Genomic DNA, 26040 nt, shown 5'->3' on the forward strand with positions numbered 1-26040 from the left:
GTAGGAAACTGCAGAAGCTTGATCACAACAGTGTGCTTTCTGTTTGTGTATATTTTCAGGTAAGCAGACATAAATCTTATTAGAAACAGTTAAATGTAAGAAGAGACGGTTTGTCACGGGTAGAGTGGGAAAGTTGGCCGTATAATTCCACCAAGTATGTTTAAGCAAAGCTAAGCTAATTTCTGGTGTTGTAGAGACCGTGTGACATGATGTGAGACAGTTGTGTGTCTGAAATGCCTGTGAAGTTACTGCAAATGTGTAGTTATGTTAAGAAGGAGTGACAATTCTATTTTGTTTGCTTATGTAACGTTTATTTGGTATTTGTAGATTTGTTTTAGACATTGAAACAGTTTCAGCACACTGTTCTGAGCTGTAGTAGGAAGCTGTGCAGAAGCTTGATCACAACAATGTGCTTTTCCATTTGTGTATTTCAGCTCACGAACCCATCATTAAATGGCTAAAGGTCACACTGAGTCCTTCTTTAAGTGTGCAGCATCTTCTGTAATCACCAAACTGGTGTCATGTTATGCACCAAAGGGCTGAATTCAACATGTATACAGCAAATTAGAGGAGATTTCAACATACTGTGATATTATGTATCACCATATAGCCTAAATATAATGTGATAATAACTTAAGGCTACACTGCCCAGCCCTATTCAGCAGACGCTGGTCTGTCAGTCCTGGATGGCACAAACTTACCCATGCACGCTGCCAGTATTTACAGCCAATATATCTGCAGAAATGTGAATGTCTGCCGAAACATATATATATATATATATATATATAAAGTAAAAACATTGTTTCACAATATTTTTGACCCCAAAAAACTGACTCAGAAAAGTGTGAACTAATGCTAGCCTGCAGTAAATTTGCATTTGTAATGTATTTACAGTGCATGTGTGTGTTAATGTGTGTGAAGAAGCACTTCTGCTCCTTTGTGTGCCATGTTTGATTTCTCCTGATGAGCTGACAAGCAGGAACCAGATGTGCAATTTGCAGCCAATTTATATCCCTCTCTCACTCTTTCTATCTCTCGGTTGTAATTTCCTCCCTCTGTGTCCATCTCCCTGTGCATGTGCACACACACACACACACCCACACACACACACCTACACCCACACAGGGCATGGTCAAACGGCTACTCCAATGCACTGCAGCCTTTTGAAATCATTATTATTATTAGGAGTAGTGGTAGCAGTAGTATTGTTGTTGTTGGTACAGAAGTGTTGAGGTTATAGCGTGATAGATTTACCAGTGATAGTTTGATAGTATGAGTGATTTAATGACTCAGGAAAAATATCAGGAAGACTGTAACCAACATTCAATTTACATAAACTCATGGATAAGTTAAACCAAGAAAATATATTTATTTCTAAGTAGCTCTAATAATTCACATAATTATTATTATTCACATAATAAATCACATGCTGTCATTTAAAGGTAGTTCTTTGTGGGTTTTAAATAGAATTTATTTTTATTATTATTAATATTGGGTTATGTATAAGAGAGAGGCAACAAAAGACCTGAAACAGCACAAAAGCAGCCATGATATTTTGCATAAACAAAATAAGAAGTACTAAATAGACTGTGGGACATGAATAAAGAATAAAATTGTGAATTCATGGTTTGTAAATTCTGTTTGAAGGGCAGAGGTTGTTGCATTGGGAGCAGTCTATTGTCTGGCTGAAGGCACTGTTGTCTCCAAAGGTGGTGCAGCTCCTATCTGTGTGTTTGTAATGTGTGATAACTGTGGTCGGGACACTCAGACATTCATAACTGGTGTCCAGCATCAATGATGTCAACATCTCTAAACTACTTTAATTTCAACTAGACTGGTTCCTGAGCCTTTCTCTACCACTACAACTAAAATCTTGGTGATCATCTTCATATTTCACTGGTTCTTCAGCTGTTCTTAATACTGGCACTTTATGGCCACCGTACACTCTGAGTGTAATCCTGCATTGAGCAAGCGTGGGTTTTTGGCTTCCCAGAGTAACTTGTAAAATGCCCTCCTCAACATTATAGTGTATCCACGGCCTGTGTCAATGTTACATTTGTCCCTTTTACCTTTAGCTCTTTTCTGATTGGTTCTTCTCTAGGAACGATTATCTCCTCATCCAGGCCCTGAGTCTGTCCTTTTCATCTGAATTTCACATGTTAAAAAATAAAATCAAGCCCATGTTGTGTTAATAATTTTTAAACACTTAAGCTGAAGCTTTCGAACATCTTTTTTTTTGGAACATTTAGATTTTATGTGCATTTCTACATCAGTCCAAGTCATTTAAATGGGTGATTGATGATTCAGAGCTGCGCCTGCTGCTTTCTTCTCTCTCCCTCCCTAGCTGTGAACCCTTACTTTGAACACTGGGATTTGCCCGTGTGTTATGAGGATGTCAACCATAGTTTATAACAGAAGACGGCAGAAGTTTGTGTTCACAGCCAGGTAACAGAGACTGGATTGGAGAGTTGCTCTCAATCTCTCCAACTTTGCTCAGTGCTATGATGCATGAGCGGGTGCGGTACGAAGCTCTTTGATTCAAATGAAATGCTAGCCTCATTCTTACTATCTCCCCTTTTTTAAGTTCACTTTCTTCTCGCTCTTTTTCCCCCCTCAGCTGTGTAGTATTTTCTTCACCCCCTGTTTGTTTCTGCATGCTCTTTATGTGTCCCACTTTTCCACAGTTGTGACATTTTCCGTTGGCAAACCTGCAGTCTTTGACCAGGTGTTTTTTTTCCATTGCATCTGTTGCATTTTCTAAAATCCGGCTGGGGATTTGGTTCTGTGACGCTGACCTTGTTCACCAACCCCGGCGCTCTGTTCCATTTACCACGTTCTTTCATGAAAATCCTCAGAATCTCTGTTTGCTGCCTCTGTTGCTTTTGCAAACTTGTGTGCTTTTTCAAGAGTCTGTCCTCTGACAGCAGCCTCTGCTGCATCCTGTCTTCATTTATGCCACAGATCAAATGACATCGTTGTCGACGAATCACCAAAGTTACAGTCCTGCGCCGGCTTTCTCAGTTCTGCCATAATCACCCAGAGTTTGCACATTACTCTGGTGCCCTCTGCTGGCACTAAGATGCAATAGTATCCCATAACCACCTTATGACAAAAGGGAGGTCTGTGAATTATGACGTTTTGGGAATTTATTAAAAATCTCCACCAGATTACAATCTTGAATAAAGCAAGTTTGATTTTGACTTTTTTACTACTATCATACCTTTAGAATAGTCAGTAAAACTGAAATTAAAATTCTCTTAGGGGAAATTAGCTGGCTGGGAAGATCCCTTATCATGAGACAACACTTTCTGACATGATAGGAATTTGACTTTGTCTTCCTCTTGTCTGTCTAGTGTGAGAGAGCTGGGGGGATTTCCACTATCTAAATGGCTAAAAAACAATCATTTTAGTCCAATTTCGTCATCTCCCAGTGTGCCTTACTGCTTCTTACCTCCCAACAATCCAACTGCAGCTGCTGTGATTTTCCACTGCTGGAGAAAATTGCATTTAGGAAAATCTCAGCTTTCCCTAGTAAAGAAAAAAAAGGCAGGGTTGAGAGTGCAGCCATGGCAAGATGGGAATAATGAGGAAGATAGAGAGGTTATATGCCCCACTAATTAGCCGAGGTCTTCACAAGTTCAAGGACGGATTCAATTTAGCTGGTATAGATTAGAGGATGAGGAAGGGAGGAAAGGGTGAGACTTCCTACATCATAATTATCCCACTGGTTTTTGGCTGGTGTCGCCTTAGGGAATGCATGCTGGGGGAGCAGGGGGACTCAGGGCTCTGGAGATGAGTTAGAGGGCCTCCATGTAAAGCCTGGATGTCTTATCGGGGGTCTGAGTTCAGCTGGGGGTGTCCTGAAGCTTTCCACAGTCGACACTTTCCCTTTCAATTATCGCGCCGCTTGCTGGAGTATCCACAGCCAAGGAGGATCATTGTTAATACCAGGGTTAAACACATGTGCATGTCTCCATTCTTGTATGCATACAGATTTTCTATGCTTGCACTAAAAACACTTTAACAACTTCTTTAAGTGCAAATTAAAAAAAAAACTGTATGCTAACAAAGTATAGTTGAAGGTAAAAAATCAGGAGATCTGATGAAAACCTGTCCACATCAGTAGAATCTGTTTGCGGTGTGTTGCAGTGTGTTGTCCACATATGTATCCCGAGTTAAAGCTTTGAGTACAACAGTACACTGGACAAGCTTCATGTTCTTATGTGGGCCTTATTTCACTTTATTTAATGAATTTACTGCAGGCCAATAAAACTGGACCACAGTTTGGACATTCAATAAAAACTGTTAGAGAGAACCACTTACATTATCAACAAGGAGAAAAATGCATTTCATTTTTTAAAGAAATTTTTAATTGGACGTCAGTGCAGAGGTTGACCGCTCTGTTATTTTACCAACTCTAACCTGTGACGGCCTAATAAAAGAGGGTTTGGTCACGCGAGACACAGAGAGAGAAAAAAGGGAAAGAGATTGAGGAGTTTTGCTGACTGATACATGTATTTAACATTGTTTAGCCCAGTTGTTCTCAATTGGTGGGTCGGGACCCAAAATTGGGTTGCAGAGCAGTTTTCAGTGGGTCAGGAATTTGTGTCTGAAAAAAAAATGGTGGCAAAAGTCTATGAGGAACATGCAACCATACTGGTCATTTTACTCTGTTTTATTTTGGTAACAGGCAAATTTAGATGTTTTAGCAATATATTTTAACTCATTTGTCTTCTTTTTGTGCAATGAAAGAGCAGCTTTTACCATGATACTGAAGTAATTTCTCGAGATCTCTGGAAAACTGGCTAAAATTGGCATGTAATCATGAGGGAAGGGGGGTGTTAAAGATGTGAGTTTTGTCCTGTCTCTTGTTCCTGTCATAAATTCTGTTCCATCCAAGATCTTTAGTGCAACATTTTTATTTAATAAACGTTCACTGTTCAAAATCTTTGGAAATTTGGGTTGTGAATTGTCATCAAAGATGTTGGGTGGGTCCTGAGTCTCGACCAGTTGAGAACCACTGGTTTAGCCTATGGGCCAGGGTTTGTTTGAGACAGCGCTCCTCTAAAATATGATGACTACCTGTCAAGTGTATGCCTTGAGTCGGCCCCGTCTATCACCTGCAGCAGGTCACATCCTTGCCATTGTGCCAGCTCACGCTCAGAATGCAGAGGGTTATTCATAAAGGACTGACATCCAGCTCGAGTTTATGATGTTCCACAAATACAAAAGAAGAGTGGGTACAAGTCTCAAACCTGGAGTCCAAGTCAAGTCTGAAGCCTTTTAGAGGTGAATCAAGGTTACTCTTAAAGTCATGTAACCGTGCCTGGCATGTGCATGCACGTACACACTTCTCTCTCTCTCAACCTCTCATTGCACCAATGGGATGAGATGAAACAACCTCGTAGCACAGACTCATTTTCTGGTGGCACATGAGACATCGTCACATAATGAACCAAGTCACTTGTAGGGAGATTTAATAAGGTAAAACTTTTGAAGAAAGACAGCTGTGACAGTAGGGACATGCAGCCAACACACACATGTACATGTCTGGCATGAAAACCATGACGGTGCATGTCAGTGCAGACATATGTGACATGCAGCAAAACACTGCCAGTTTGAGATGGGTGTAAGGCTGAGCTTTGTTAGTGTTAACATGAGTTTTAAATGACAGGAAATCACGTCTAGGGTGTGTCAAGAGTCACCCCATGTTTATCCTCCATCTATATACTGGTGTAAGTCCTGTACTGGTGTTCAGCATGATTCTTTTTGTCTTTTTTTTTTTTTTTTTTAATCTATTTACCTTGTCCTACGCTGCAAAACTGATGTCTTCATATTTAAACTAATTTAATGACACACATCAGAGTTTTAGCAGGAATCGAAATCGAACATTTCCTGGTTCTTGATCAGTCCAGATACTGTGGATCTTTTGTTCGGGCTCACAGTGCAGTCAGAGGGGACAGGACAGCCTGCTGCTTACAACAATTAAGTTTCCTAGATATAGAAAAAAAAACCTGGGTACAGGGAGGTGTAATGCACATTAACACATTTAGAAATACCAACACAATTTGCTTAGTGGTCCCTGTGGTAATTCCATTACTGGCGGCTCATAGCCTTCAGTAAACAGTGTAAGTCAAAGCACATACATGAGGGGCAGCTCATTAAGGGGAAATGTGTCCTTTTGGAATTACACTAATTGAAATGTTGAAATGAAGAGAACATGATTGCACAAGGAAAACGATGCTCGCCAAAATACCAGGGTAAAGAAAAATCAGTGTATTTTAAATCTGAATTAATCCCAGTTTGACGGTAATTATTGAGAATATGAAATAATGATTTTAACAGACTAAAATATCACTTTCTACTGCTTGTAAATGACTTCACTGGTAAAGATAATGAGGTTTGAAATCAAACCGGTCACCTCTAAACATAAATCATACCATGACTCTTCTGAGAGATTCATATATGCTGTATCTGCCATGCTAGCCTGACAGCTGCCTAAGAGGACTCGTCACATGTTTCATTTGAAGTCGAGGCTAATAATCTTCCAGTGTGGTTAGGGAGACACGAAGGCTCGGCTGATCATGAGGGAAATATAGACAGAAGCGGAGTGATTCACTGCCTATGAATGTGAAAAACGTGTGAACATGTGACTGACCCCAGAACGTTTTCTCTCTCTCTCTTTTCTCTGCACAGTGGGATGCCATTAATGAGATGGATGAGTACTTCAGTCCCATCCACACGTACCAGGTATGTAATGTTCTCAGTTGTAGGAGGTTAAATGTTTCATTTACTAATAAATCCCTTTGGTCCCAGATGTTTTTTTTCTTCACTCATTGAAGAGTTTTTTGAATGACACAGAGTGGAGGAAAGCAACATGAGTTTGGTTTGATCATATCATGACAATTTTCATCAAATAATGAAAACATTAATCAAAAAAACTTTAGCAATGTAATTTCTGTCTTTTTTACAAAAATAGATTGTTGCATTTGTCTTCATTATTCTTAATGAGCTCCAAACAGCCGACATATCAGCCTGGTTCCATGATCCTGGTTCACATTAATCTGATCTCACACAGGATTTCAAACCATCAATTTTATGAAGACAAGATATTGACCCCGAACAAATATGCAACTTTTCAATTGAGTTTTTTTTTTACCTTGCTGAGGACATTGCATTATGATAGATACAAAGACTAAAAACTCACAGAATTAAATACAAACAAAAACATAAAAATAGCTGTAAAATCAAAGAAAGGCCGTGTGTAAATTGCTTTTAAATTGCATTTAAATGTCAGTAACTGGTGCTGAAATGAGCCTTAAATGTAGCTGAACCACCATTATTAGAGATGTAAGGATACTCTGTGATTGATTTAAAATCTGGATTGTTCTTTAAAGAAAACAGTCCTACTGTTGATTAAATTCATTTATTTCACTGTTCAGTTGAAAATGTCTATAGATATATTTTACCTGTGTTTTTCTTTAAACAAAGTATTTTCAATTTTAACTTTACTTTCTGACTGAAAACTTAAAAATCTGCACAGTTTTCATATTCAACTCATATTCAATATCTTAAAAGTGTAAAAGAGATCTCTTTTTGAAGTATCAAAAAATATAAAAGGTAATCTAATCAGTTCCCAAATAAAATGAATACAGCAAAACACAAGATTAGATAATTCCATTTTAATTCCTGTTAAATATTAACAGTGCAGTTTGTTTTCCTGGCTTGACATGTGCAGCTTTCTCAGGTAGAAGCTGAGATCTCTTAACATTCACTCTGTCCTCTGCAGACTCAAACCCTTTGACCTGGGACAGCAGTGGCTGGTTTGGAGAGACATGCTTTTGCTAGAGGAGAAATCAGAGTTTTCTTTACATCACTGCAGTGAACAGTTACAAAGCTATGTTGATGATTAGCTTTTGCTGGGGCAGCTACAGTAGCTTCTGTTTGGATGCGAACACAGCGGTGGCCGCTGAGCTCTGTTGAAAGAAAGCTGCAACTCGTCCAAGTAAATGACTGAGTGATTCACACAGACCAGCCTGGGTGGCCACATTAAGCATTAAGTTTTATTCCGGCCTCCCTAACAGTCCTTTTGTCAATGCATTATGGATGACAACAGCATTCCATGATTTGCCCTTTAAGCTCCCAGTCAGTCTTCAGACTTTAGAACCTCGGCATTGTTTTCTCCCAGTGTGTGTCCAAGAGAAGACAAGTTTGTAAAACGAAATGTTCTTTTTCACATTCTGCATTCAAACAATTTAGAGATGTAAAGAGACAGACTACCAGTGTCCGTACAAACAAACACAAAGTTTGGATATTCCCACATTAAACTGCTCCAACAGAAAGGAAAGAGTCTTAAAAAAAAAAGTTCAGCATTGTACCGGCTGCCTCTTTGGATTTCTCACCTATCAGTACTACAAAAACTCTCAGCAGATGAGCTTTAAGCAGCTGCTGCTTCTGAATGCTGCTCATCTGTAGCCTCACCTGCTCCGCAGGAAGCTGTGTGTCAGTTTGAAGTTGTGTGTAGAAACTCATGCCATGAGTTCTATCAGTGAATATTGCATTTTAAGGATGTTTTTAACCTCATCTCTATTTAACTGTGTTAATTTGATTTGATTTGATTTTAAATAGATAAATAATAAATCAAAATCAAAATATTTGTTAGTAACCTAATCCATGTCCTATACTAATCTAAAGCTACAGTTCTGCAGTTTGACTTGACTTTTAACATGGCTCTCTTAAAATAGAATGTTTCTATCCTTGGACACTTGGCTGAACTTTAGCACTGCAGTGCTAGCAGTGACCACTGACCTCTGCCTTGCCAGACACAGCCGGCTTATTCTATTCATCCTGGATTTAAGACAAGCTAGATATCCGTTAAACCACATCTTCAGCAGGTAGAGATCTTCCTGTTGTGCAGGGTTCAAGTAACAGGAACTCCAACGATTGGCTTTTCTCCTGAAAATACTGTGGTTTTAAGCCCAGCTGCCTGCCTCTGTGTTAGAGTGAGAAATAATCTGGGGTTATTTTTATGCTGTTTTCTGTCATAGATCACTCTGTTATATTACTTTTAATAACCTCCCTCCAACTGTGGCTGTCAGGCTGGAAAAAAATCACCTACATTGAACAAAAGCATGGCCACTAATTTCCAAGAAAGGCAATGAAATTAATAAACAGCAGACTTTTTTTCAGATATATTGCCAATTACTTTTATATTGTTGTAGAATTATATAGGTGGCAAAATAAACAGATAAAATAAAATAAAAAATAGCTCCCTAAGAGGGGAAAAATCTTTCATCTATATAAAAAACTGAGTCACACAGTCGTCAGCCTTTTCACACATTTACTACATCTTTATTCCAACATATCTAGTATTTAGAGTGGAGCTGTTAACATTAACAAGTTAACACTTGTGATTAATCTTAAAACAACATGTTAAAAAAAAATAATAAAGCCGTTTAATCATTTGACTAAATTTGACCACAACTTGCTCCCGTAGTCCTCCAGCACAGATGTTTATTTGCCTGGGGGTGAAGAGGTCAGAGGGTCAGACACAGCCAGCTGTGAGGAGTGAGGAGACAGACCCAGGTCTGCTTAACAGCAATTTTCTTTTTAAAAAGCTGGAGAATGTTATAAGATGAAACCATAACTGTGGGTACATGCTGCAGTGATGAACTGTCTTTACACCGAAGCACAACGAGTCTTAAGTTCCACCTTCGGGCAAAACACATGCTAATGTTAGCAAAGACGCTAACAAGAACACAGGATCACGCCATGGTCATACCACTCTCTTCAGCTGCTTCAGGACAGTTTTCTTCTTCAGCTGCTCAGATAAATGCTGAAAAGTGCTCCAAAACTTTGAGACTGTCCTGTTTGTTAACAATATTAATCCAGTGTAGAAATCCAAGCTGAAATTGGCAAAATTGAAGTTAATCAGTGAACTTGACGAGCTGAAGGGAAAACATGATGCGTTCAGGTAACCTCAGTAAATTAAATGACTGTATTCTATGTTATGATGCGTTCAAATGTCACATAAAAATGGGAAAATTTAGTTTTTGATGAGAAACTTCACTAAATACAGTGTGAATATGTGTGTTCATGTTTGAGGGATTAACAATAGATGCGACAGACTGAGTCATAGCTTTTTAATTTGCAGTTTAAATATTTTCCCTTATTTTGTCTTTCCACCAAACTATAGAAAGTATCAATAGTGGTATCGATAAGGGCTCAGATCAACACTTTCAATGTGCTGTACATAGAATTAAAAGAATAAAAATACAACATTATTTTAAAAAACTATTAAAAAATGCTGTGATTTATTATGATTAATCACAGCGTAGTGATGTGATGTGATTATCTTGATTATTTTTTAAATTGAATTACAGCACTAATTTGGAGATAAATGTCTGTTTTTGCTTTACTGAGACATAAAGTATTTCTGTTGTATTTAAAAATGTACTTTTATTTGACTTTGATTTGATCAGTTGATTTTTATTTTATCCATCTAATAAATGCATTAATTGAAAAATAGAATTTCATGTTGAGTGAAAATGAAAATAAAATGAAAAATTGAGGCTTTCTTCTTGAGAAATGGCGAGAAAAGCAATGCAAACCTCTACTTTTATCAAATTTTTTGGAAAACCGATGTTATCTGTCACACACATAAATATTTCTTTACTAGAACATAAACTGGACTAATAAAAAGCAGCGAATCCCTCTACAAAATAGCAGACAGTAAACTGCTGTCCTCTGGTTGGCCAGCTGCTGTGAATATGCAGCCAAATAGATGATGTGAATGTAACTTCTCCATCAGTTTGTGAATGTGGAGTGCATGTGTAAGAGTGACCTGCTGAGAGTAGTTGCACAGCTAGAACAGCCCTATAACACTCAGGTCCAAATCTGTTTATTATATCTTATTTTCAGATTGTATAGCACTGTTTCTATTTTCTGAAGTGGGCTGACAGTGTTTATATGTACTTAATTTAACTTTTTATGACTGAGACACTCTGGGTAAATGATTTATAGCTCAAACGTGGGGAAAAAATAATATTTGGGTTTTAAACGTCTACTTCTGTCTGTTCAGGTTAATGACCGTGTCAGCTCAGGCCTTTTAATCTGGATAAACGTAGATGTTCAGAACGGCTACTACAGGCCGATCTGCTTTGAAAGAATGAATAATGCCACACACAGCTCCTGAAGGACTTAAATGTTTGCTTTTCTTTGTGATGTATGTTGCTGCTGAAGTTACTGATGATAACACTTACCCTGAACCAGGTCTGTAATGTGATGAGCCCCAGCCAGAACAACTGGCTGAGAACGGGCTGGGTCCCTCGAGAGGGAGCGAGACGGATCTACATCGAGGTCAAGTTCACCCTGAGGGACTGCAACAGCATGCCTGGAGTACTGGGCACCTGCAAGGTAACACCCGAATGGTGAGGAGAGGGTGGTGAATATAGTCGGGGAGAGAAGGGAGAAATGTACACAGAGGGGATTAGGCTCTAAGAGTTCTTTCAAAATCAAGTAACTTAGAAGTTGGTACATTAAAACAAGTCCAGTTAAACTCTTGTACAGTTTTCGACCTGGGGGTGTCCAAACTGTGTGCGGCCCGCAGTCCATTTTTGATTGGCCTGCAGCAAATTCTAGAAATAAAATGAAATATGGCCCACAATTGAACACAAAGCTTTTGCTTGGCTGTATTGTACTTTTTGGTTTCAGCACAAGGCAGTGCTTCCATGCTAATTCTGTAAACAAACATTTTGACTAGAACAATTTATTGGTTAGTTTCAGCCAGGGCCTACTAATATCTGATTGGCCTACCTAAAATCCTCGAATCGATTGCCTTGTCAACTATTAACTATCCATTTAAGCACACCTAATCAGTGAGAATATCTGGTTTAACTAACTTTACTATCCTAAAGGTGAGGCAAATGAATGTGGCCCAACCAACCTTACACATTTTCATATTCGGCCCTTAGTGGAAAAAGTTTGGACACCCCTGGTTTAGAGTAACAGTCGCCTTTAACATTCAGAAAAATTAGTTTGTCATTTCAGGTGCTTTTAGTGTTGACATAATGTTAATCTAAACCTTAGACGCTGTGTCTGTGGGCTTCCCCATTTATTTAAATTGAATTTTGCCTTTACAAAGTTAAGAACACCTATAGTAGCTACATGAAACTATCATTTATGTTATGGAGCTACTAATGAGTCTTGCTATCAAACAGTAAGTGAACAATAACCTGTAGTTGCCTAGCTATAGAGTCCGAGGCTCTACAGAAAGTCTATAATGTGCCACTGTGACGGAGGTGTCATGTCTTCTTAGTAAATGTTTCTGAGTTAACAAGGCCATGTTTATTCTAGCTGAGTAAAACCTCAATGCAGAGAAATGACATTATTCTTTATAAATCCCTTAAAGGAGAATTCAACTCTTCAGTTGAACTTTCACTCCCTCAAATAATCTCTGATCTCAACTTCATATAAAATCAGTTTGTTATAAAATAACAGTGACAGCACTGGCTGCTGAAAATTATTAAAACAATGGCAGAGAAGAGTCATTTTTAACACGTCACCTCTATTATACAATAATATGAGGGGTGTAAGAGTGATCACCTTTCTCTGGTCAGCTGCACATGCGTGACTGCGTACAGGTGACAAACAGTATTCCCTAAACATAGAACGGTCAAATGTTTGTTTACATAAAGTCACCTGTAAAACACATTTCATTTTGGTATGGAGTTCAGGAAGAAGAATGTTCAGTATGTCATTTATGGCTGTTTTTATGAAGCACCTGAGTGTTTTCAATCAGAAATTAGAGCAATGATCACAGAATTTGCTATTATCCTGTGTGAATTGTGCCTTAGATAATGAAGAGGCCGTAAGCTTGAACTAAATCAGTGGCATTTTGCCCTGTTTGGACATTCAGTTGTTTCCAGACTTAATTATCCATTCTTGTCCAGCTGTTTGGTTGAAATATTTACCACTCTCACTGCTGTAGCTTTTCTAACATTTGTTCTTGAACATGGCATTAAAGTGGTTCAAATGCTTAAACATAGCTTTACCCCATTAGAGAAAAAGTGACCTGTTTGATTGCAACCTCTAACCATCACTCCTTCATTTAGATGGTCAGATATAATTCAAATGACAATGCTCCACCTTCAATAATGATGTCAAAGTAAACTCCAATGTCCATATACCACAGCTGCGCCGTGATCCGCCTGCTATGCACACTGTGGAGCTAATCGCTCCCTCTCTAGTCAGTTGGTGCAGTTCCACTGGTTGTGCTCCAGTCCATTTCCTGCCAAACTGCGTTGATCTACATAGAGCAGATTGGTTCAAACTAGTGATGCACAATAAGTATTTTTTTGAACCGATATCAATGAACAATTTAAAAAGTGGTCATATCTGACATTTCAATCAACTAAACAAGAATTCAGCTGACTTATGGGAAATCAGACATAAAACCCAAATGTTAACAGGCTGTCATGCTGCATAAGTCAGAAATAAAGAGAGCTGATATTTTACAAGTTAAATAATATTCACTGACGTAAGTCATACCAGAAATAGGTTAAGAATGTAAAGTCCACCGTGGTTTGTGGCTAAACTTCTGTTCCTAATGTCGATCAGACTGAATGAAAGCATGTCAAACAGATCAGGCAGGGATACGCCTATGAAAGCAGCGGTAGATCAGGAGACTGTCAGACTGATTTTGTCTTATAAGCATTGCGCCTTTTGGCTCTGGCAAACTTTGTGCAGTTTCCAATGCCTGCTGAATCAGCATTAGCCTTTGGCTTGGTCCTAGTGCCCGCAGCTAAGGCTAGCAGCTAGCGGCTACTGCCACTTCTTTTGAATTACATTAGGATGATGACTTTTTAAGAGACTCATAAGATCCGTTGTGTTAAAACTTGAGGATTTCTTTCCGCTCTTTGGGGTCTTTGTGAGGCAAATTTTACAAACACTGTTGTGTTATCCTCCCTGTAAATACTGAATAACTCCACCGTGTTATTAGCCTCTTAGCACTAAGGCTGCTTCCTCTTCTTCTCTGGTGCTTAACAGCGTGTCACCATGGCGCCACCTACTGTTTCAGAATCTGTAGTCTTGTGAGAAAGAGAAAAACGCCTTTATTATCGCTGGATTTTATCTGTTAATATTTTATTATCTGGATAATAAAAATATGTAAAATATATGCAATATCAATAATGTATCTGTACCCGTAGTTTATCATTATCCCTTGTTCAAACAGCTAGAGAAATGTGCAAAAGCATCTGCTCAACTTCAAAACTCAAGGCATGGATTCCTGACAGTGAATCCTCCCTGTTAAAACATTACTGCTCATCCTGTATCACAGGCACAGGGTCATGGGGAGGTCAGCAGGCCACAAAGCTACAAGGCAGTCAATTAAAAAAGGTCACTCTGAGTTGGAAAAACTACAGACTTATATGTGAAACCACTCAATTTCTGTAAAAAAGACAAAGCATTTAACTTCCTAATGTACTCACCCATGGTAGAAACAAAAAATTATGGAATCAGGTCTTAATGAATGACAAATCAACCCACAAAAGCAAAATGATCTGCCGTTAATATACAACTCCAGAATGAACTCTTATTTCTCCCGTGATCTTTTGCCCTCGTCTCAAGCTCCTCAGGGCTGCGGTTCATTCTAGACACTCTTTCAGTGTGCGATTGATCAGAGCAAAACCAGTCGGTTCTCAGCGCAGCCCGTATATGTGGACATTGGCCTCTAACTTTGTCGGCTCCTCTATTTTTGGTGTACAAGGAGAATGATTACTAATGGTTTTTTTCTCAGATTCATTTACAAAGACCACCCCTACAGGGCGAATAACACAGCGTGTTTATTCTACAGGAAACCTTTAACCTGTACTACTATGAGTCTGACAGAGCAGTGGGTTCAGCAATACGAGAGAACCAGTTTATCAAGATCGACACCATCGCTGCTGATGAGAGCTTCACTGGGGTGGACTTGGGAGTCCGAAGGCTGAAACTCAACACTGAGGTAGGAACAACACTGAACACACAGCTACTGTATGATTCAACAGGTATGTCAGTCCAGAAGCTTTAAAGTCTTCTAATTTGGAGTTTATTCCAAGTCTTTGCACAGACTGTTTTGTTCTCTCTTCTACAGATCTGTGAAAGAAAATAAACTGCTAGGCTCAGTTTAGTTAAGCTTAAGTGGAACTAGTGTGACAGTAATTCTGGAATAAAATTAGAAACTGAATGGTGGAGCTTCTCTTATCAAGCACGTTCATATCAAAGCTCATTTGACCAGTTGGAATATTCCTTACAGAGTCTGTAGCCTACATTAACCAATGAGGGCCTGGGTTGAAGGGGTTGTCAGCCTCTTTTCTAAAGGCACCAGCCCGGCTATATAACCACTGGACTGCTGCCAATAATGTGAATAGTGGATTTGTAAATAATGTCTCTAGTGACTATGTTTACAGGATGATCAGTGAATGTAAAACACCTTTAAATTTTTCACCACCACCGATCTTGTTTTTTCATGCTCAATGTTTTTTCATTACGTTGAAAACAACAACAAAAAACAATTTATTGTGTTATTCCCCTTCTGAGCCAGAAAAAGCTGACAGAGAAATCATGTCCATTGTCCAGAATTACTAAAGATTAAGAATGGACAAAATTTAATGCCAACCCAGCCGGTGTTGTCTTGTCCTACAGTGCTGTGTTGATGATAGGTTTAATGTTGGCTTAATTGATAGGGGTTAGACTGATTATCAGCCTGGATGATTATTGATGCAGATACTTCTCATCTGGTCAATTATTGGTATCAGCATTTTATTTTGGGCCAAAATCTATTAAATCAAAGATGGTTTTGTTAGATTTGCTACTAAATTGGCTTCCTATGAGGTCTAAAACAGTGTTGAATGTAACTCAGGCAACCCTGATGACTGCCCGTTTATATCTGATTACTTTAGTCCAACAAATTTTGCCACTGTAACAACAGTCAGTTACAAGACAACACTGAGCTACAAAGCTGAAACCACACACTGTGTGCCTATATATTATAAAAATGTAGTGCATCAAAAGAAACGGCCTGAGGCCAGCTGATAAGAAAATGTGGATTGTGACTCTGCAACATGTTTAATTTCTGGCATTTACATAAAATAGCAACTAAATCATTCCCATTATAACCCAGAAAGAATGGCCTATATACTCACAGTTGGTAATTATCCATATAATTAACGTGAGTGTTCATCAGGAGCTTCATTGGCCAATTTGACTTTACAAAATCCATCAAATCAGTTTAAAAAATCTAGTGACTGAGAAACAGCAGGAGTGTTTCAACATGGAGAGAGGGCTCCTTTAAAGGCCTGAGCCAAAAGTAGATATTTAAGTATTACTATACCTTTGTTTTTCTTCCACATCTATTAAAAAGAAACATCTATTCTATGCAGTGAGAACCTTTATTGAAACAATGAAAATACTCTAACCAAAATCAGCCAATAGAATTATAGTAGATTAAAAAGAAACTTTATTGATACTGAAGGAAGTTTAAGTTTCAGCAGTTCCATAACTTACATAACAAAGCAGCTAAATAATAACAAAAGAAACGTAAAACAGCTTGGTAATTAAAAATGGGCTTAAGTAGGGAGAGAACAGTGAGCAAAAATTATAAAGTTATAAAACACACAAAAAATATAAAAAATATATAAAAAAGAGACATGCAAAAGAGCAATGTGTAACATGTAAAGGCATATGAGTATCAATAGAGCAGGAAAGATAACATGAGCTGAAATGATGAACTGAGAGTGACAGAGACTGATGTGAATAAACAGAGAGAATATTACTATGGCTTAATATTTACCTCAGATACTGATTATTACAGCAGACTGACTAAAGGCACGCTCAGACTACGCTACGTTTTTGGTTGCTCACGACAGAAGCATGTCAGGCTGTGCAACTCAGATCTTGTCCCATCTTCACTGACAAGACTGGCCTCACTATAAGAGAGATACCGACCACTCGTCTGGATCACTATCGTTTGTTGTTTTGCTTGTAAAAGAAACAGTTAATGATTGGATTATGGATAACAATTATAGATGTTTCAAGAGGAGGACAATATGGGCTGGCTCTCCTTCAGATAGATTATAAGGCATGCATGTGATATTATAAAAAAAATAAAGTAAAATGTACACATTAGTTCCCTGGAGGGAGATAAAGTCAGGAGTCTTCCTTAGAATGATGATGCAAAGAGAAGAAGGAAATGCTCTCCTATTGGTAGGCGCCAGGATTCATGCTGTTAACGCCAAGTCAGGATAGGGGTGGGTGATATAAAAAAAAACATCATACCAGGATCTTTTTATGACCAGATCACGATCTTAATTTTATGATTTTTTTCATTTAATTTTTAAGACAAAATTTTAAGTTAATGACCTGAAAAGAACAACCTTTTCCTCTAAATGATTTTTCAAATATATAAATACTGTGTTTACAAGTCAGGGTTTTTTCTTTTTTCTTCTGGCCCAACCTGTTGGCCAATGCATCAATTATTTTAACAATTTTTAGATATTTTTTAATATATATTCTTATTGTTGGAACCTTCAGGTAAGGGGGAAGCACCCCTAGGTCACGGTGTTAAACTATGATGACGTAAGTAAAATTCTTACATCCTAGTCTTGATGAATTGTGGTCGTGGGGCACCTTAGACGCCTCGTTAATTATGTCATGCTACCAGGCCAAAGTTTTGACAAAATCCAGCTGAATTAGTGAAGTCTGAGCCAGCCTTTAGGTAGTTATTATTTTGCTTGTAGAACCACCAAGGCCATGTAATAACAGTGGGAAAAGAAATTTGCATCAATTTCAAATTGATACCAGTATAATTTTCATAACTGTGTACTTTAGAAAGACAAACAAAATTTTGATTGGGGCTAATGACTTTGTTTGGATTCATGGTTTTGTGCTGAGGAGGAAAAACACTCCAAAAGTTTAAAGGGGACATATTATGCAAAAATCACTTTTTCAGGCTTTTCTAACAAAAATATGTGCCCCTGGCCTGTCCACAATCCCTCAAGTACCAGAAAAATCCATTCCCTCCTACGCTCTCTTTCTCCACCTTTCAGAAAACTTGTGCAGAAACAAGCTCTCTTTCTCCACCTTTCAGAAAACTTGTGCAGAAACAAGCCGTTCTCAGATTTACACCTAGTGACCTCACATGGGGTGTAAGTACCCGCCCCCAGGTTTGGTTGGCCCTCCCCGCTTAGAAGGAAGTTCTGTTCTCTTCTGCTGATCTTCCTCTCTCCTGCCAGCTGAGATGCTGGATAGCTCAGTGGGTTACTCTGCTGACTACAGACTGAGAGATTGATGGTTTGAACCCCAGTCAGGTCCTAATCTTTGGGTAAAAGTGTCTATAACATCAGGAGAGCTACATCCATTTCCTGAGAGGGGTGTGGTCAGGGGCGGAGTCAGTCAGCTCATTAACATTTAAAGCCACAGAGAGCTCGTTCTAAGTAGGGCTGAAACAGAGGGGTTTTTACACATGCAAAAATCCAACACTGGAGTGTTTTCATAGCAACAAACTTCACAGGCATGCTTTGGGGACCTCTGAGAACAATGTAAACTTGTCTTGAAAGGGTAAAATATGTCCCCTTTAAGAGGAGGATGCTATCACTTGTAGTGATGCACCTTTCACTTCCTTTTAATCTCCTGCGATGGATTATCAACTGCTTAACAAAAGAGCAAGTTTTACAGTTATGAGTCAGGAAGTCTGTACACAAGCTAGAACATGAACAAAAATCCCAGTCTTGTCTATTTACAGCAGGTTTTATCATACAGTGATTTATGACTTGATAAGGTAAAGAAAGGCTAGCTAAATAAGTACTACAATCAGTACTGATTAGAAAGTCAGCAGTGGGAAATCTGAATGAAAAATATAAGTATAAAAAATGTTGAATCTTGTTTACTTGTGTGTGACATACGTTATTACAAAGTTCTCCACCGGCCAAAATAATGCGCTCATGTTTCCCTCTGCTTCTAAAGCAAACTTGTTAAATCATGTTTTGAATCAGCTCCTGGGTGTTAACAAGATCCTCAGCTGTGATATGATGGTATTTATGAAAAACAAGCATATTAAAATGTAAAAACACATCCAAGTTTTCAGGTTGTTGTTCAGAGTGGAGCAGATGATTAATGACTGCTGCAAGCGCACAGCAGCGGACACGGGTCTAGAGATTACATTAAGGCCGTTATCACACTGTTCATCCTGCTTTATTCAGGAAATGTTGCATTTCCAACAGTTTTAGTTTTATAAAGGAGTTAGAGAAGTAGGCACAACTTTCACAACTCTTGTTAGATGCATTGATGTGTTATTTGTCTATCTCCTCCTCTCATAAAGGTGCACACAAAACTTTGATCCACTGGAAACTTGACAAGAACGATAAAAAATTTAATGTGTCATTGAGATTCCACATAAATCTGAGTGAAAAAAAAACATTCTGACTATCAGATAAGCTTGTTCATAACTAGCTTAGTTTGCAGGTTTAGACCATTTCTCAGGGCGGTGTGGGTGTGGCTGCTCACAGATAGCCATGGCATTTTCTCTCCCAGCATCACCGTAATGACCTGAATATACAACCAATGATAGAGTTCTTCCTTTAACACATCTCCCCCTCCCCCCCTCTCAGTAGTGGTGCCTTTCTCTCCTTCCTGAATGCGCCGACACAACTCAAAGTTTCACTCACAATTTCAATGCGTGATATTCCTAGTGTTCACACTAAGCAGACTATTCATCAGCGGTAGAACTGTGAATGTGTGTTGGCAGTGGAGGGTGTAGACCCTGAATAAGACATATACTCACTTTTTCAGATATGCTTCTAGAAAAAATCCCTGCATTCAGCAGAAGCTGAAGTGCTGTGAAGAGGGTACACACAGCCTTGGAGAAAAGCAAAGCCCTCAGCTCTCTGGGCAAAAGTAGAAAAAATAAGAAAATACAGCCCACTGTTTCTCAGGATCCACTGCAGTTTAAAATGAATGACGAGCTGTCATCTTCACCAGTGGATGTGCAGGAACGCAGATACACAAGCATGACAGGGCAGGAGGAGACAGACAGAGATCAGTTGGAGGATCATTAAGCCTAGATAAAGTGGGATTAGATCAAGATGGCACGTCGTAGTGTGATATTTAAAGCAAAATGAAGTTAGCTTAAACTCAGACTGAGTGAGCACATCAGTTCTGCTGCATTTGTGTGGTCGGGTCCTGTGTAGGGATGTTCCAATACCATTTTTTCCTTCCTGATACAATTCTGATACCAAGGTGTTGAGTACCGGCCGATACTGAGTACTGATCTGATACCAACATGAACCCTCTGGACTGACTGTGCAGACTAGCGAATTATTTAGACCTATATTTGACTCAGAACATGGCTTAACAAAATAGAATCATAATGTACAGCATCTCTGTGAGCCTAAAGTTGTTTTTCTGCTGATTATTAAGTTTTACTCCTAAATATTAAAATAACAATAATACAGGGGGCTGCATCACAGTCTCTCTCTCTCCTTAAAGCTCTATTCAGGCAGCATCACGTCATTACAGAACAGCCTGTCATTGGATGACAGACCCTAACAAAGAGTTCACAATATGGCGGTTAGCACTGGAGTTAGTGTTCGAAATAACAAATGCTCATAATCCGATTAAAATGGATAAAAAGGCTTTCAATATTGCATTTACTGGTGTGGATTTAATCATTAAAGTCCCCAAAAGTCACACGAGCTCCAAGTTCACAGAAAATGCCGCCGCAAAAATTCAAAGGCATCAATAGCATCAATGGGAAAGCACAACTGCTAGCGATTTATAGTTCAAAAGTTATTTAACTTCACTTCATGTCTTGTTCGACAGCGCTGGTCTGGAAAGCGTTTTAACAATCTCATTCAGAGAAAAACTGTCACACAGCCACCATTCTTTTCTGCTGCAGTGGGTCCTTTGCTTCTTCTTCGCTGCTCTAAAACAGTAGCTCATGCATGCAGTGTTTTTCGCCAGCGAAGAGGAATTGATTTCCGATTTGTAGTGCTAACAGTGAGCATGGCTTAAAGAAAGTTGAACCAAATGGTACTGGAGTGGTGCATAAACCCGATACCAATACCTGCATGTAATGTTAGCAGATGAACTACTAACCTGACACGCCAGGTGGATGTGTGAAACACATCCATCTGTGTGGATGTGTGATGTGTGATGTGTTTCACACATCCATCTGGGAAAGCTTCAATAGGAAACGTTTGGGAAAGGGCAGAGGCTTTGAAAAAAAAACTCGGAGCATGATCGGATGAACGTTCTGTCTGTCACATCTCTATGGGCCAATCAGAGTAACAAAACACGTGACGTAGCCGCTATTGAGCTGTGTGTGCGCAGCTACCGAGGAATAACGCAAAACATAGTGACTATAGACATGCAAGTGCTCGACTTTTGTCGTTTTTGAAAAGAAAACAACTCAATGCTGTTCTTTGTTCTTCTTTTAACAAAGAAATGTCGTCAAGTTCTGATAAAACTGGTGCTTTAGCAGTATCCATGCTAAGTTCTTCCACCTCTTGCTGCTGCTCGTTTACGTCACGACTCTGCCGGCCTGAAGGTACTGCCCCTCATTGCTGATTGGTCTTGTCTTGGTCTCTGTGCACTCTGGTCTGGGGCAAGTCTTGGTCTCAGATAGTGTGGTCTTGACTTCAACACTACAAGACTCTGAGAGGGGGTCACCAGATGCCTTGCTAAAAGGCAGAGAGGTTCACAATTAGTTTTACACTTTGGTAAAGGCACATCAGAGTCTCCCTGCAGCCACAGTGATGTAAAATATGCCCATTGTTGCTTCTTAATGTCTCATTTCACTTAAAAAAAAAAAAAAAAAACTTAGAAAGCTTTGTGGACAAGCCCCAAGTGAACACTTCCCTTTTCTGTGGTTAGTCATGTTAATATGTTCGATCTACCAATAAAAGCAGGTATGTATCCAAACAGGAGGCCAGTTACCCCTAGTTTAAGCTGGTAGAAAAATAAAAAGAAAACTTAAAAATGCTTTAAAAGGCAAAATTATGTCATTTAAAAATGTGATAAAACGGACAAGATTAACAACAGAAATTCTGAGATTAATTGCAATAAAAAAAAGTCATCTTTTGACAGTCCTTAAAAAATACATGCATTAAAAAAACAGTTGAATTTTAAATAAAATAATGGTCATTTGGTAAGTTTTATGTTGAAATCAAAGAAATATTTAGAAACTTCTTCTGCACATGACTGTTCTTCATGTGCATGGCATTAACCACCTTCTGTCACAGTTTGGTTCTCGGTCTCTGGCACTTCTGAAAACTTTGAGAACCTCTGATTTAGCTTGCTGCATTTTTTTAAAAACCACAAAAACAGAATATTTGACTCCCATCTGATGAAATAGGACTCTGTATGTGTTCATACACTTTCTGGCAGCATGCAGATAGGATATATTGTTCTTTATTTAGTTTTTAGTGTCCATCTTATTAGCTCATCCTTAACGCTGTTTCAGCCACACATTCCTGAACATGAAAAAACCTTTCTACACTTTTTTTTAACGATTTCTCTAATATATACTGTTTCACAGTTGTTTATCATAAACAGATTAGTTCTGACATAAAGTCCTGGACGATGTGAGATTGTAACTCTTCTCTTCTTCATCCAGGTTAGAGGTGTGGGCCCTCTGAGCAGGCGAGGCTTTTACCTGGCCTTCCAGGACATCGGCGCCTGCATAGCCCTCACCTCCGTGCGAGTTTACTACAAACGCTGCGTGGGTGTGAGCCGCAACTTGGCTGTGTTCACTGATGTGGTGACGGGAGCAGACTCGTCCTCTCTAGTGGAGGTCAGGGGTCAGTGTGTGGATCATGCTGAGGAGAGGGATACGCCCAAAATGTACTGCAGCGCCGAAGGAGAGTGGCTGGTGCCGATCGGGAGGTGTGTTTGCTCAGCAGGATTTGAAGAACACAGAGACTCTTGTGTGGGTAAGTTAAACCGGGCTGCTCTCTAGTCTGGTGCTGCTAAAATTATGTCTGTATTGTTTATCAGATTGGTGTCCCTTGCTTGCAGTTTTGTGATGGTTATCATTTTAACTGTTTCACTGAACCTGAAATCCCAATGTGATGATCACACTGTTGTTGATGGCCTATCTATTCATATAGATTTATTTACTAATAAAAACTGATAAAGGTACAAAGTGGAGCAGATCCATGTTAGAAATAAGTCTTTTAAACACAAGAAGGCTGCAGGCTGAGCTGTGAGCAACCGTCGCTACTACTGATTGGAAGGTTTAGTGAGGTCCTCGGATCAGACCTGCCGGGGTCGGTCATGGCCCTGGCAGAGTGCTGAGAGGACGATCAAGCTTGACTATCTAGAGGAAGTAAAAGTTGTAACAAGGTTTCTGTAGGTAAACCTGCGGAAGGATCATTACAGACCGCCGCAGGGCCAGGGGAAACCCTAACCCCGACGGCACTGTTATCTTTCCGGATGCTGAGGCGGTGCCGCGGTTAATTCTCGCCATGGCCCCACTTCCACCTCTCTTCTTCAGGACCGGGTACGTGACTGACAACGCCCTCCACCCACTCTGGCCTCCGATGGCTGCGATGCGCCGGAGGCCCGCTCTAAGGGCCGACAGAACCTGCCATGCAGGCGTGCTCACTAGGAGGCCTGGACGGGTGGGGGTTCTGTGTATACGGTCAACCCCAGAGACCTGGTCCGCTTTGTCGGAACCTTCAACTCCCAGCACGGTGTGGCTGTCTCGCCCTGGTCACCCTCCCCGTGCCTCTGGGTACCCAACTCTCCCCTCCTCGGCGGTGGTGGGGTGTTTGATTTCTCCCATCCCGCCGAGCAGAGGCTTCGGCCAAAGCACGGCGGGATGGGAGCGCCCAGAGTTACAGTTCTGGAATTTCCCTTTGTGGGACTAATAAAGGAAAATCTCACTTATCTTCTATTAGCTTATGCTTTTTTCAGTTACTTTTGTAATCAGTAGGGTTTATTTAGAGTTGTAAGTTGACATGGTTTTAAAAAAAAGGCTAAATACCCAGTCAAGCTGTCTCCCCTTCATAATCAAAGAGTTCTGATGATTATTTAGGTAAAACAATGAGTAAAGTAACTTGGCATAAAGAGATCAGTTGCTCTCCTTCCTTCCCAAACTCTATCTTAGCTTTTTCTCTGGTAACAGATTCAGGAATTATTCTTTAAAGATGTGGCTAAAAACTACACCTGCAAAATGTGGAGAATTGCTGAAAACTTTGTAATGTCCTCGCTGGCTGCAATGGTCACTGCGTCAGTAGTTTTAAATCCATCTCTTGAGACTGTTATTCATCTCTTGTTATTCAAGAGAGTAAAGCTTGGCACAGACCTCGAGACAAGCTTTGACTTACTCTGTCAAAGACTGAATTCTCTGGTGCTCTTACTTTAGAATAAAACCAGACCATTTTAACACAGCTGGCCTTGTTAATGTCTGCTGCAAGGAAAAAAAAGCAAATTAAAGATAAAATAGTGGATGCAAATATGAGGGTAAATCAAACTGTCTTTCCTCCAGAAAAAGCGAGTTGTTGGTGAACATTTTAAGAGTGAGGTTAACTTCAAGAGCCCTAAATCTGCTTGCTCTTCATTTTGGTTGAGATTTTAAACTAGATTTAATCTCCTGAGACCTGAGCTTTTCTTTGGAATGCAATTTTTGTTTCGACCTCTTATCTTGGATAAGTAGGACCAAATACTGTAAGTTAAAATATCAGCCTTGTATTGAACAGGAATGTCCCTGAAATTTTCCACATAAATTCCACACAAATTCCCTAAAATTTCAAAGAAATTACTACAAAAAATTGGCAAGATTCTTAAGCATATTTTTAAAATATCCCATAAAAAGTACCTCAGAATTTCCCCCAAAATGCTGAACAACACAAAAAAACGTTCCCACCAAGAATCCGTGTAAATTTCTGAAATCTTTCAATTGAAGTTCCCAAATATCAGCGCAAATTCAACCTAAAATATCCCTGCAAATTCCTAAAAATATGCAAGTGCATTCCTCAAAATTCCACGAAATTTACAAAAAATACATCCAAGCAAATTACCTTAAATATTTTCCACGATTTTTTTCAATTTTAATTTCCCCCACCCATAAATTCCCAATCAAATTCCCAAAAAAATACAAATAAATGCCCAAAATTTCCATGAAAAGGACCAAAAATTACCTCAAAGCAAATTTCTCCTAAACTGTCAATGAATCTCCCCAAATTTACAAAATATATCCCCCAAATTTTCATGAAAATACTATAAAATTGCAAAGCAGATGCCCTGAAATATCCAAACAGCAAATTCTCCATTTTAAGAAAACTACTTTAACTTTGATGGACATTCCAGACATATTTCAAAATCCTACCATCGAAAATCATTGCTATGTTGTAGAAAAGCCAGAATGTAATGTCCTCATATGTGTATGCAAGGCCTTAGGAGGTTAAAGTTAGTAGAGATAAAGTATCCAAACCTGTATAATGATGAATACGTCAAGCAGCTTCAAAGGAAGTAAAAAAAAAAAGGTGCTCAGCATCTCTGTGTCATTAGTTGGATATTTACAAAATCGTTTCCATGTTTGACCAGCCATGTCCACAGTTTAGTGTTTAGTGACTAAACTACACATCCTCTCGTCATGATGAAAACTGTGCTGCTGCAGGTCATAGATGTCCCAGCTTTAAATATCAAATTTACAGTTAAACTGTGTCCTCTCTCCTTATTACATTGTTCAACACTAGAGGCCTTTAGCAGGGCTGCTGTCTGAACTGGTCAGTGTCATGATTGTTCTTGTATAAAAGATTATGTAGGGAGAATTTTTAACTAGGAGTTTCTAAAGAATGAGCAGCATGCCTTGCATACATTATCTGCTGCTTTTTAAACTCTCGTGTTCATATTTAACTTCCCAACATTTATGTGGTTTTGAAAATCTTACAGGACACATGGGGAAGGAAGCTGATTTTTTCTCAAAGTACTTTTGCCAGGATGCATTCAATGTAATTTCTTTACCAGTTAAAAAAATAAAATAAATGTATTAATCTTTTT

The 26040-nt window shown here is 39.1% G+C and overlaps 1 protein-coding gene across 3 annotated transcripts in view; it reads left to right on the forward strand.

Annotated features, from left to right (window-relative positions):
- The window catches only part of epha8 (eph receptor A8), a 228663-nt gene that overhangs the window by 110745 nt on the left and 91878 nt on the right, over positions 1 to 26040 (forward strand). For all 3 annotated transcript variants that reach the window (XM_041782786.1, XM_041782784.1, XM_041782785.1), the window contains exons 3-6: positions 6697 to 6750; positions 11272 to 11415; positions 14855 to 15004; positions 22652 to 22967. In XM_041782786.1, the coding sequence (XP_041638720.1) occupies positions 6697 to 6750; positions 11272 to 11415; positions 14855 to 15004; positions 22652 to 22967 (664 nt within the window). The remainder of the gene's footprint in view (positions 1 to 6696; positions 6751 to 11271; positions 11416 to 14854; positions 15005 to 22651; positions 22968 to 26040) is intronic.

This window comes from Cheilinus undulatus, linkage group 3 (assembly GCF_018320785.1).
Source record: "Cheilinus undulatus linkage group 3, ASM1832078v1, whole genome shotgun sequence".
NCBI lineage: Eukaryota > Metazoa > Chordata > Actinopteri > Labriformes > Labridae > Cheilinus > Cheilinus undulatus.